General features: G+C 44.2%; 1 protein-coding gene across 1 annotated transcript in view; it reads right to left on the reverse strand.

The window, feature by feature from the left end:
- Window positions 1-1,529: 1,529 nt before the first annotated feature.
- LOC147449889 (Haloacid dehalogenase-like hydrolase (HAD) superfamily protein) overlaps window positions 1,530-12,284 on the reverse strand; it is a 122,752-nt gene continuing 111,997 nt past the window's right edge. The window contains exon 5 of the mRNA XM_086522241.1: window positions 1,530-2,225. Within this exon, the coding sequence (XP_086378367.1) occupies window positions 2,064-2,225 (162 nt within the window). The 3' untranslated portion in view covers window positions 1,530-2,063. The remainder of the gene's footprint in view (window positions 2,226-12,284) is intronic.

Consider the following 12,284-nt stretch of genomic DNA (forward strand, 5'->3'; position numbering starts at 1 on the left):
TCGATGAGCACTCTCCTTTTGTGTTCACTTTGGATTTTTTTATGTACAAGTTAAAGCTTACCAATTATCTTCTATTGTCTAGAATTAGATTTCATCACACTATGTACAAATATTTATGTCATTTGAAAGGTTTGTACATTCATTTTATTTAGTTGCGAAAAGTAGGTATGCATTTTGCCTATCTTTAATGCCTTCCCCCGTTCTCCTTACTTTCATAGGTTAGACCTCTTTAAAGGCCTAATCCCTGCCTTATCCCTTGCTCCAAGCAATTATGAGCACTGGGTTCGCTTTTGCAAAATGCATATCAATGTATTGGCATGCACATTTGGCCTCATTCAAGGACTATGCAAAAGGACATCCTATTTATTTATTTATATTATATATTTATATACTTTTTTGAGCTTCAAGCCCTATTCAAGATGGACACTTTTGATTACAGCCTATACAGCATAGGGAGGAGAAGGAGAGGAAGAGTGCTTCTTTGAGTAGCAATATGAGGATTGGCTTGCTTGCGTTTGGTCCGAGTAGGACCCGGCCTTGGTCTTAGAGTGCACTTTCCATGTGTTGTAGCAATGGCAACACGACAATTTTGATCTTGGACCCCAAGGTAGGGCACCTAAAGATCACATTGCAAAGTAGGATGTCATCGGCACCTAGGTACCCGATGCCTGATTCTCATCAACAATTTCAACATAAGAGAGACTGATAGACTATGGTTTGTATGGCAGGCCCCCTATCTTAAGAGTTTTGTTTGGTAGACCAAAGCCTCCCACACTGGTAGTGTGTGCTTTCTAGCCAAAGCTTTTCAAGGCTCTAAAGGGATAGCATGATAATGTCTAGGGTAGCTCTGACATGGCACTAGGCATTTATTCAGCTGAGGAAGCTCGGATCTTTCTTTACAAAGGATCATGATCTCCACAAACATGACTTGTGTGGCTCTTTCCCCCTCCCATTTTATAATTTAGCCATTGTTGTAAACAATAGTAAACAACGAGACTCTCTGACATATTTAAAGCCACATAGAAAATGAGATCTTTAAGCCTAAAACATTTCTCTGATAAAAATTCTACTATGATGCTCGAAACACATACTTGACTCATTTGTCTATTAAATATGGGGGAATTTGAACATAGCTGGTGATAAGGCAGATATACACATGGAATTGCAACCTACGACAGTGTTCCATGCCCCACTTTTGCGATGTGACATAACTACAAGCTACATTTGCAATCTCCTCTCTCTGAAAGAAGCAGACCAATACTTATGCTTAGAAACTTCATTTCTAAAAACTTGATTCTCGACACTTCTTATGATAAAGTATATTAGAAGCTGGCAGCATTCGAGAACAACAAAGTAAACTCTAGGGCATAGCATTATACAGTATTATATTTTACAAAAATAAATTCAAACAGAGGGATCTTATCTCAGATCTGAGTGAGCTTTGAGAAAGCAAAAGACCTTGAAAGATTGTAAATAGCATCCCTCCTCAAGTAGCTTGCATACCACAATAGAGAAACAAGATGATTACAGTTGCCAATTTTCCACTAAGAATAAGAAACTCCTATCTACCTCAGACCTCGTCGTGCTACACAGATTGAAAGGCGACTCCAGTTCAAAAAGTACACTTCAAAGAGGAGGTTATTCGATTCAATCATATGCACGGCAGGGCAGGCTAGGAATGAACTACAGCCTAAATGATGTCTCGGGACAGTATTCTCTCGATAGGGCTCATTGCAATGTACAATATAGGTGCAGACACACCGCTGAGAAGGCAAATTGTGTTGTGCAATTCTTAAATGTTAGAAGCAAGAAGTGCAGTGTTAGCCCATCTATCACATGGACCAATGAGCTCGATCAATGTTTTCAATTGAAAATTCATAGAAGCTGTTAGACAGAGCTACGGTTCTCCCATACTTCCTACACAGCCTTAATACTTTGAACGTGAGCAGGATCCTACCCACAAAGATCGTTGCCAGCTATCAATATGCCAATAACAATTGTAAATGTTTACAACTCTTCTTGACACACGCTTGGGCTCTTAAGAGACTCCTGCTACTGCTACATTAAGATCTCAATTCAAAAGATGACTCCAAGATATCTTGAACCTCTTCAAGCGTCTTAACCCTATAGTTGGGTTGCTCATCTGGGCTAAGTTGCCTGTCATCATATCGTCCTGTAAGATCCAATAAACATGTGACAGCTCCTGCACGGTTGCCACAAGCTATCTGTAACATATTTGGACAAGAGACAGGAAAAAATTATGTGAGCAAAGCCACAAAGAGTTTATGAGGAAAAAACAAACCTTCCCAGCATTTGTGTGTGTGTGTGTGTGTGTGTGTGAGAGAGAGAGAGAGAGAGAGAGAGAGAGAGAGAGAGAGAGAGAGAGAGAGAGAGAAATGAAATGTTATATTAACGTCTTCAAAAGGCCAAAATGACCTATGAGACCAAAAAGTTACAATTGGTGAATCTGATACCATGTCTGAGTACGGAAATTACCAGGTTACAAAGTTACCCAGTTACAAAGAACTAACACTAAAACACTAAGGCACTAAGGAGAAAGGGAATAAAAAGGGGGGGGGGGGGGGGTTGTGGGTTCAGATGAAATCTCTCATCGGTCGCTGTCGGATCTCATCGACTTCCTCCATGGTCAGAACTCTGGTTGGGCGTCTTGCATGTCGAGCTAGAGTGATCTGTATCTTCTGTTGCAACCTTCGTCGGTAGTGGGAGACCCCCCTAGGTCGTGGACGTCTGGATCTGCCAAGTTCAGTGGCTCTGTCAAGCAGTGTACCTCTAGTATGAGTAGGCTGTAATGACTGCTCCGTTTGCTCTCCTCTGTCTGGTGTAAAGAACTCTGTGATTCGTCTCTGAGACTGTCTTTCCCCTGATGTCCTCAGCAAGCTCTCCCTAAGTCTGCGCAGCTCTAGCAGGAACAATCCGAGACACTTCTGATCCTTGTATCTCATGACTCTAGAAAAAGGTCCGAACCGTTCTCTAAACAAGCAATGGAAGCGTCCGCGTATCTCATAGTATGCCGGGCAGTGGCATGTGTAGTGCAGTTCTGTCTCTGGCTCTAAGTTACATAGGTGACATATCCTGGCTCCTGCCAGCACCCCTCGGAATCGGCCAGTCTCGATCTGGAGCTGATGTGAGGATGTGCGTATCTGTCCAATAGCGCATCTTATTCCATGAGATAAGTGTGTATTCATGTATGGTGGCCTAGTCACAAATCCGTCCTCCGTGAGTTGGAGAAGATGCTCTCTGTAGAAGGCCATCTTCGTGCCCAACTCCTGTGTCGGTTGTATCCATGTGCTCCTGGTATTTAGTTGAATCAGATCCTGACATATGAGCCTGGTGATCTCTGTCCGTGTGAGAGACAAGGAGGGTAATCTATCCATATTGAGACCATGCGACAAGGAGTATTGAAGCGGAGGTAATCTATCCATATTGAGACCATGCGACTGGAACCATGATGCCATCTGTCCATACCAACATGCTGTATCGCCTTGTAGAGCTAGTTGGAGAGAGAGAGAGAGAGAGAGAGAGAGAGAGAGAGAGAGAGAGAGTTCATAAATACAACAACTGGATTGAAAAAGTAAAAGGCTTTGGTGACTTAACCCTTGCAAGGTTTATGTCGAGTTGCTTCTGCATATTGTGATAGAGTAGTTTTTTGAGCTTGTGACGAAATTTGCAAGGAATCAAACAAGTTGCTGAACTGACGTCTTTTGGGATACCTCAAGCTGATCCTGAACCACCTCCGACCGTTGATCATCATGCTCTGTCTGTCTGTCTGTCTGTCTGGCTACCCTCTCAATCCTGATATGGTAACCTCTCCTCAAGAGATCGATCTAGCTCTGCCTCATCAATCATCTGTCTCACTACTCCTCTGTAAACAAGGACAAGTTGTACCTGGCGGTGTTTGCCTGCTTGTCTCTCTCTCTCTCTCTCTCTCTCTCTCTCTCTCTCTCTCTCTCGTTGTGCTATTGTTGATCAGTCTGTCTCTATAGTCACCCTCTAGGGCAATCCCTCACCAAATGCCCAATCACATGGCACCTAAGGCACTGGTTTGATCAACCCGTACCCACAAAGTGTAACACCCCTTTCCACTCAAAAGTGATAAGAGTCTGGAGGGGTGGTAGCCACCTTAATAGATGGCACACATGTCTGAGTCTTTACTGAACACATGAAAGGTATAGCAAAGAGAGAATCCATCTGCCTCAACATATTAGGCAGCCAAAACTGTGCAAGTAGCTCTAGCAAAGAAATTTACAAGATACTTTGGGACCTGACATCTGTCCTCAAAAGCAGCTAATGTAAATCTGTCTCAAATGGTGAGAGGTGAGTCAACGACTATCGTACAGGCAGCTCTTTTGATGAGAAAATAGCAATGGAAGTACCTTTGCCCAAGAAAATGACGTCCTGCACTTTGCCTCCATCCACAGCAGCTAATGATCTTGTGAGGCACTCTCGGATTTTAACCTGGGTGTAGGAACATCCTACTAGTCATCTGATGACGCCTCTATGAGAGAGAATCTCAATACGCTACCCAATCTTTTGCTGCAAATCATCTCATATAGCACCATATCACTCCAAAGGTGAAATCATGCGCATTGCGTTCATGTACCGACCCACCTCACCCATCAACCTACCCCAAGAAAGGTGTGTGTGTATGCGCGCACATGTGAGTGAGTCCCACTAAGCCACCAATAAGATACGGGTGCCTAAGGGTAAAGGCAAGGCTGGAAAGGATAAGCTATGAGGTGAGACCGCCATAGGTGGAGGTGTAACAGACTTGGGCACCCCAAGTCGGGAATCTAGCACGACATACGAGAAAATACTTAAAATCACTTAACAAAACTTATCATAGTTAGAGAGAGAGACGACACGGCCCGGCGTAGTTCCGTGCCCAGAGGTATTGGCCCCAAAGTCTGGCGCCCCTTTCGGTATCTATTTTTATATTAATTCTTCAACAAAGTACAATGTCCGAGGGTCCTCTCTGCTTAGTGCTACCAAGCCAATTTGAGAGAGGGAGAGACCCTGGCAATCAATTTATAGGCCCACGGCCTTCTAAAAGCAGTTACAAGAAAAGCTTCAAGTCCCAAAAGTTGGCGCAAAATAGCCTCCGTAATTTGCGGAAATCCGTACGGACGCCATGTTAGCAATCGGCGTGAATCGCGGGGTTGTACAGCCTGCTACGTCAGCCAATCCACGCAATCTCCTTTTTAATTATGTCTTTGTGTCTCCAAGGGCCCCATTGGATGGGACCCTATAAGTTTAAGTCTGTCAGTTTCCGGGTGGACATGCCACGTCATCATTTTGTGACATATCCCCCTCTTGAAAGAATTGAAATCGCCCTCGATTACGCTTGCAAAATCAAACATAAGACAGAAACCAGTTCGGTAGACACTGACTCTAAGCACTAACGCAGTAGACAACACAAATCCAGCACTTGCACCAAGATGACATTCACTGAACATTCAAATCACACTCGCATCACATCGTCCATTGAGGTATCGAATCATGATCTATTGGCAACGTGTTTAGCAATCACATCTAGATCTATCCCAGATCTCCACAGATGTCTCGATTGAATAATCCTTATTGCTATCATGTCCATCTCATCTAGAATCACAAGATCGAAATGCTGCAGTCATTTCGTCTTTCAAACATGCACTCAAACACAACTCACATGAGAGAGCACAAGTATTGTAACACACTTGGACACTCCAAGTCAAGATTCTACCGTGGCACAACAGAGATTCACTTCAAAACAGTTCACAATTGATTTGACACGGCCCGGCGGAGTTCCATGCCAAGAGGTATTGGCCCCAAAGACTGGCGCCCCTTTCGGTATTTCTGTTTGTATTAATTTGTAACTCAAAGTACAAGGAAGTGGGAAGGTTCTCACTCTCAGACTCTACGTCCAGATGCTCAGAGTTGTGAGAGCCCAACCCACTTATTTATTGATTACAAGGGATGCCCAAAAGCAGAGCCCCAAAAGCTTCCAATTTTAAAGCAACTTAAAATAAAGCAAAGCTCCCAAAAGCTTCTCCAAGAAATTGCGTAGGCAGGCAAAAGCTGGAATTTCCGTATAGCTGCAGCGTGAAAAGCGGGGGTCCGTACGGCAGCCACGTCAACACTGTCAACGGAATTTCTACTGCTATTCCCGGAATCTGCCACGTCAGCCTGTACCCGCATTTCACGGGCCTGCCAAGCGGGGTGTCTGTGTATCTGTTGCACCACATGGCCATGCCACGTCACCGGTTTGTGACATACCCCCCTCTTGAAAGCATTGTAATCGCCCTCGATTGCACCTGCAAAACAGACAGAGGCCATAAAATGTCTTAGCAGACAATGACTGTTAGTACTGACGCACTAGGAACACACATCTAGCACATGTACCACCAATCAACAGTCACACCATAGGACATCACAGAACAAATCACATTCAAAATTCATTCGGATCTCAGACCATGATTAATCAACAACGTATTTAGCAATCGCATCTAGATCCAGCCAGAACCTCATAGAGCCTGGTTAACTAATCCTTATTGCAGTCACGCCTATCGAGATCTTGTCAGACTCAACTGCTGCAGACATTTCGTCTATCAGTTCCTGCACTTAAACAAGTCAAGTACAAATCAGTATCATATTATCGGGAATTTCCAGTTCATAAAGTCATACAACAGAATACTATTAGCTCAACAGTATCCCTGAAACCCAAAGGGATATCAGCGACTTTATATCAAATCAAAATATCGAGGCAATCTGTCAACAAAGGAGCGGAGTGACTCCCCTCTTGTGCATACCCGCTACACTAGATTTGCCCATGCTGAAATCGGGGTTCTATCGGAGTAGACTATGATAAACCGAATGCTTCAAGATAAAGGTTCACAATCTGAGGAGTATCTGCCAGGTCCTCCTTCTCCATCCACATCGCATCCAATGTGGGATAGTTCTTGAATTTAACCAAGAACCACCTTATCACTTTACCTTTTATCTTTCTATCTTTATGTGCCAATATCTGTTATGGAACGAGTATCTTCTCGCTTTCCTCCACTTCGGGTTGCTCATCTGGCTCCCCATCATCGGGCACATCGCCTTTAAAAGGCTTCAGGAGACTCACATGAAAAGCATTGTAAATCCTCCAAGTCTTGGGCAGCTTCAGTCTAAAGGAGACATCATTTATCTTTTCTTTTATATGGAAAGGTCCATAGTATCTCATGCTAAGCTTTGGAAAAAGCCACTCCTTTTCCTTTTTCTTTCTCAGGCGTGCCTTCTCAAAACGTAAGAGCACCCAATCGTTCTCCTTTAATTTCAAATCGCGACGATGTCGATCTGCTGCCTTTTTGTGTCTTTCTTGAGATTTCTGCAAAGCCTCCCGGACCTTGGTAGAAGCAGTGTCCAAGTCCCGTGTGTACTGGTCGGCTTCAAAAATCTTATCTTTCGTGCTTAGGAAGGGTGGAACCTTCCGAGCACCTTCAATAATCTCAAATGGCGCCTTCCCCGTCGAAGAGTGAATCGTGTTATTGCAGGCAAATTCCACCAAAGGTAAAAACCTTTCCCATTGAGTCTTATGATCAGAGATGTAAGACTTCAATAAATCCAATACGACTGAATTTGCAATCTCAAATTGCCCATCTATCTGTGGGTGGAAAGATGACGAGAACTGCAACCGCGTGCCAATGTTCTCCCAAATCGCCTTCCAAAACAAACTCGTGAATCGGGGATCTCTGTCAGAGACAATTGTCTCAGGCATGCCATGTAATCTGAATATCTAGGCAATGAACAACCTTGCTAAATGATCCGGTTTGACTGTCTTTTTCACTGGAATGAAATCAGCTTGCTTGCTAAATCTATCAATAACAGTCCAGATACCATCGTGCCCACTCTGTGTTTTCGGGAGATCAAAAATGAAATCCATTGCAATACTTTCCCAAGGGCGGATGGATATGGGTAAAGGCTGTAACAATCCCTTTGCTTTATGTCTGTCAAACTTGACCTTCTGGCATACCAAGCAACTACGTACAAAATCGTCCACGTCCTTCTTTAGTCTCGGCCAAAAGAAGTATCTCTCCACACCTTTCAAGGTGGTAGCAATGCCGCGGTGACCCGTAAATGGTGGACACTGGCATTCGGTTAAAACCTTTTCCCATAACGGTTGTGTAACGCACAACATCGTTTTCTTCATCAAGTAGCCATCCCGAATGGAATATCCCCCTACTACCTCCCCATTTTGTATTCAACCGAATACATCTGCAAAATCTGGATCTGTGGCATACTGATCGGCCATATCCTCGAAACTTCTATGGTGTATCGCAGAAATAGCCAGAACCAACGGCTTCCAGGACAAAGCATCTGCCACCAAGTTCTTTTGTCCCTTCACATGGACAATCTGGAAGTGAAACTGTGACAAGACGTTCGCCCACCGCATCTGCTTTTCCAATAGCTGCTTCTGTGACAAGAAGTAGCGTAAACTCTGGTGGTCTGTGAAGACTATAAATCGGCTCCAAGTAGGTAATGTCGCCACTGAGTAAGAGCATGGATAACCGCCAAAAGCTCTTTCTCATATATCTGTGCTGTCAATTCCGGCCTTGAAAACAATCGGCTCTCATAGGCACCCAGACTACGACCACAAGCATCACAATATACTTCAAATGACTTCTGCAAATCTGGCAAAGTGAAAACTGGTCCTGTAGTCAATTTCTCTTTCAATGTCTGAAAGGCAGTCACTTCTATGGATCCCCACGAGAAAGGGACTCCTTTCTGTGTCAACATATGTAAAGGGGAAGCAACCTCTGCAAACTTTCTAATGAACCGCCGGTAGTAAGAACATAAGCCCAAGAAGCTTCTAACTTCATGGACATTCTTCAAATCGGGCCAATCACGGATAGTCTCTATCTTGGCCAGGTCCATCTACACCAGTGTAACAGGGAACCGGCGTTCCAGACGAGTCGTTCCCAAAATAGAGTCGGGAACATAACGCCGTTTTGGAACGGGGTGTAACCGGAACGGTGTTCCGGAACGGGGGGAACGTAAGGCGGAACGACGAAATGCAGGGCGGAACCAGTAAAAGTAGGCTTTTGGGGCTGTTTGAGGAACATATTTGGTGCAGTTTGAGGGCAGTTTTTGGGTTGTTTAGGAGTTTATTTGGGACTAAGTTGAATGGAGGTAGTTCAAGCCTTACTTTAGTCGACCGTTCCGGCCCCTCCTCCTCGTTCCCATCTTGTTCCGGACCCTCTCGTTGTCGTTCTCGTTCTTGTTCTGAGTAACTATGATCTGCACTCCTGCTGCTGAGACGATGTGTCCCAAAAAGTGCATCTCTGGTAAGAAAAATTCACTCTTCTTTGCATTAATCACCAACTTGTGATCTCGTAATGCCTGAAAGACCTGTAGCAGATGTGCTCTATGATTTGCCTCATCCTTTGAGAAGACAATAATGTCATCAAAGAAAGTGTCCACAAAAGATCTGTACTCTAAAAATCCTGTCTATCATTCGGTTAAATGTCGTTGGAGCATTGGTAAGCCCAAAAGGCATTACCAAAAACTCGAATAAAACGAAGGTCGTCCGAAAAGCTGTCTTGTAGACATCACCCGGCACGATTCTGATGATATCGGCTCTTCAAGTCAATCCTGCTGAAACAAGAGGATCCCTGTAGTTGGTCTAGAATATCATCGATCCTACGAATCGGAAATCTGTTCTTGATAGTGATTTTGTTGAGAGCTCTATAGTCAATGCACATTCTCCAAGATCCGTCTTTCTTCAAAACCAACAACATCGGAGAGCAATAAGGTGAAGTACTCGGTAGGATAAGACCCTTTTCCAAGAGGTCTTTCACTTGGTTCATAATCTCTTCATTCTGGGCCCGGCTCACACGGTAAGGTGGCTGGTTGGGTGGTGTGCTTCCAGGTATCAGATGGTATCAGATCAATGGTATGATCCTTAGGACAAACTGGTGGCAACTCGCCTGGTAGGCCCTCAGAAAAGAAATTGGCATGTGTGGAGAAAATCTTGGTGTTCTTTTTCTAGATCAGATATATTTGTCCTATGATCATCATTCAACTCTTTCAAAAAGATTGAGTAAACAAACACACTGGATTTCATTAATTTTGAAACGGCCGAAGCCGATACAAAAGGGACAAACTCGCCCTTAAGTTTCACATCAAGCACAATGGTTTGGCCCTTTTCAGTAGTCAAAGTCGCTTTTCTCGCCCGATAATCGACCACACGTTGTTCTTATGGTACCAGGGAATTCCCACGAGGACATCCCTCGTGCCCCAAATACCCCTGACAATGCAACCGAAGTTTGCCAATGACAGGTGTAATGGCCACGTCCCTGCCTGGTGCCGCTAGAACTGCCTCTCCTTGTGGTCCCATCCAATCGGGTGTGATCTCGAGCTGCGCCGCCAATTCAGGTGAAATGAAGTTGGCCTTGGCTCCTCCATCAAAGAAAATCAAGATGAAAGATAAGATTTTTGAAGCGGATAAATATACACGAGACTTAAATACGGCTTTTACCAAGGTTCGCGAGACTTTGCAAAAATCTCAAGAACGACAGAAAAAGGCAGCGGATCGACATCGTCGCTACTTGAAATTGAAGGAGGATGATTCGGTGCTCTTAAGTTTTGAGAGGCACGCCTGAGAAAGAAAAAGGGAAAGGAGAGGCTTTTTCCAAAGCTTAGTATGCTGTATGACTTTAGAAAATGGAATTCCTGATTATGATACTGATTTGTTCTTGACTTCTTTTAAGTGCAGGATATGATAGACGAAATGACTGCAGCATTTTGGTCTGATTGATCTCGAGTAGACATGGTTGCAATAGGGGTTAGTCAATCGGACATCGATGAGGTCCCGATTGGATCTAGATGCGATTGCTAGCTACATTGCCGATAAATCATGATCTAAGATCCGAATGAATGTTGAATGTCATGTGATGTCCTGTGATGTCTTGTGATGTCATGTGATGTGACTATCGATCGGTATATGTGCTAGATGTGTGTTCCTAGTATGTAGGTACTAACAGTCAGTGTCTGCTAAGACGGTTTATGGCCTCTGTCTGTTTTGTAGGCGTAATCGAGGGCGATTACAATGCTTTCAAGAGGGGGGTATGTCAGAAAGCGATGACGTGTCTGCCCGAGAGCCGAAACCATGACTGCTGTTGAAAATCCTAATTCTGCAAACCCTAACCCTAAAACCTGCAAACCCTAAAATCTCCCAGAAACCTAACCCTAACCCTAACCCTAACCCTAAAAACTGTCATAAACCCTAACCCTAACCCTAACCCTAGAAGGGCATCAAGATAGATTTCCGAGCTGATGACGTGGCAGAATCCCGTGATTTGCGGCGGAATTTCAACCTTTTGCGTCAGCTTTTCTCTACGCTAGAGAGAGAATTCGAATGCTTTTATTATTAAAAGCCCTATAGAGAGGAGCTTGTGAGAGAAAAGAGTTTTGCTTTATTTTTAAGCTTTTGGGGCTCTGCTTTTGGCATCCCTTGTAAACTTTAAATAAGTGGTTTGGGCACACACTCTGCAGAGCATCTGGACGCAGAGTCTGAGAGTGAAACCCTAGCCACTCTCTTGTACTTTGAACTGATTAATACATAAAGAAATACCGAAAGGGGTGCCAGTCTTTGGGGCCAATATCTCTAGGCACGGAACTGTCTTGTACTTTGAACTGATTAATACATAAAGAAATACCCAAAGGGGTGCCAGTCTTTGGGGCCAATATCTCTAGGCACGGAACTCCGCCGGGCCAGTGCAAATCTATTGTGAACTGTGAACTGTTTTGAAGTGGTTATTTGGTGCTGTTGTGATTGATTCTTGACTTGGAGTGTCCAAGTTTGTTACACTTCGGCAGAGCAACAAGACACTTGTCAGCAAGGAAGAGATCGTATGAGCCACAGAGCTTGCGGTTTAGACTCAATAGATTTGTAACTCGGTTCAAAGTTTTGAGAGAGGAATGACATTCGATTATATGGAGCTGATGCCTTCCTCTGCAAGCTTCTGCTTGGATGGGGCAGCTGGGGCAAGGGAATTTGGTAAGGGTTGATTCGGCTCTAGTAAGAGAAAATAAGGCAGAAGAGCTTGTCGTCCTCAAGCAGAAGGGTTTTATCTCTGCTTTGTCTCCGTGAAGATTCACATGTGAACAAAGACTGAACAGGGAGAACGACGGAGAGTGTGAGATGCAGGTGTAGAAGAAGAGCGTGCTCTCTCTCTCTCTCTCTCTCTCTCTCTCTCTCTCTCTCTCTCTGTGAGCAGTTGGGCAGAGATTATGGGCATACGAGT

This window comes from Adiantum capillus-veneris, chromosome 10 (assembly GCF_014529385.1).
Source record: "Adiantum capillus-veneris isolate H3 chromosome 10, ASM1452938v2, whole genome shotgun sequence".
Lineage (NCBI taxonomy): Eukaryota > Viridiplantae > Streptophyta > Polypodiopsida > Polypodiales > Pteridaceae > Adiantum > Adiantum capillus-veneris.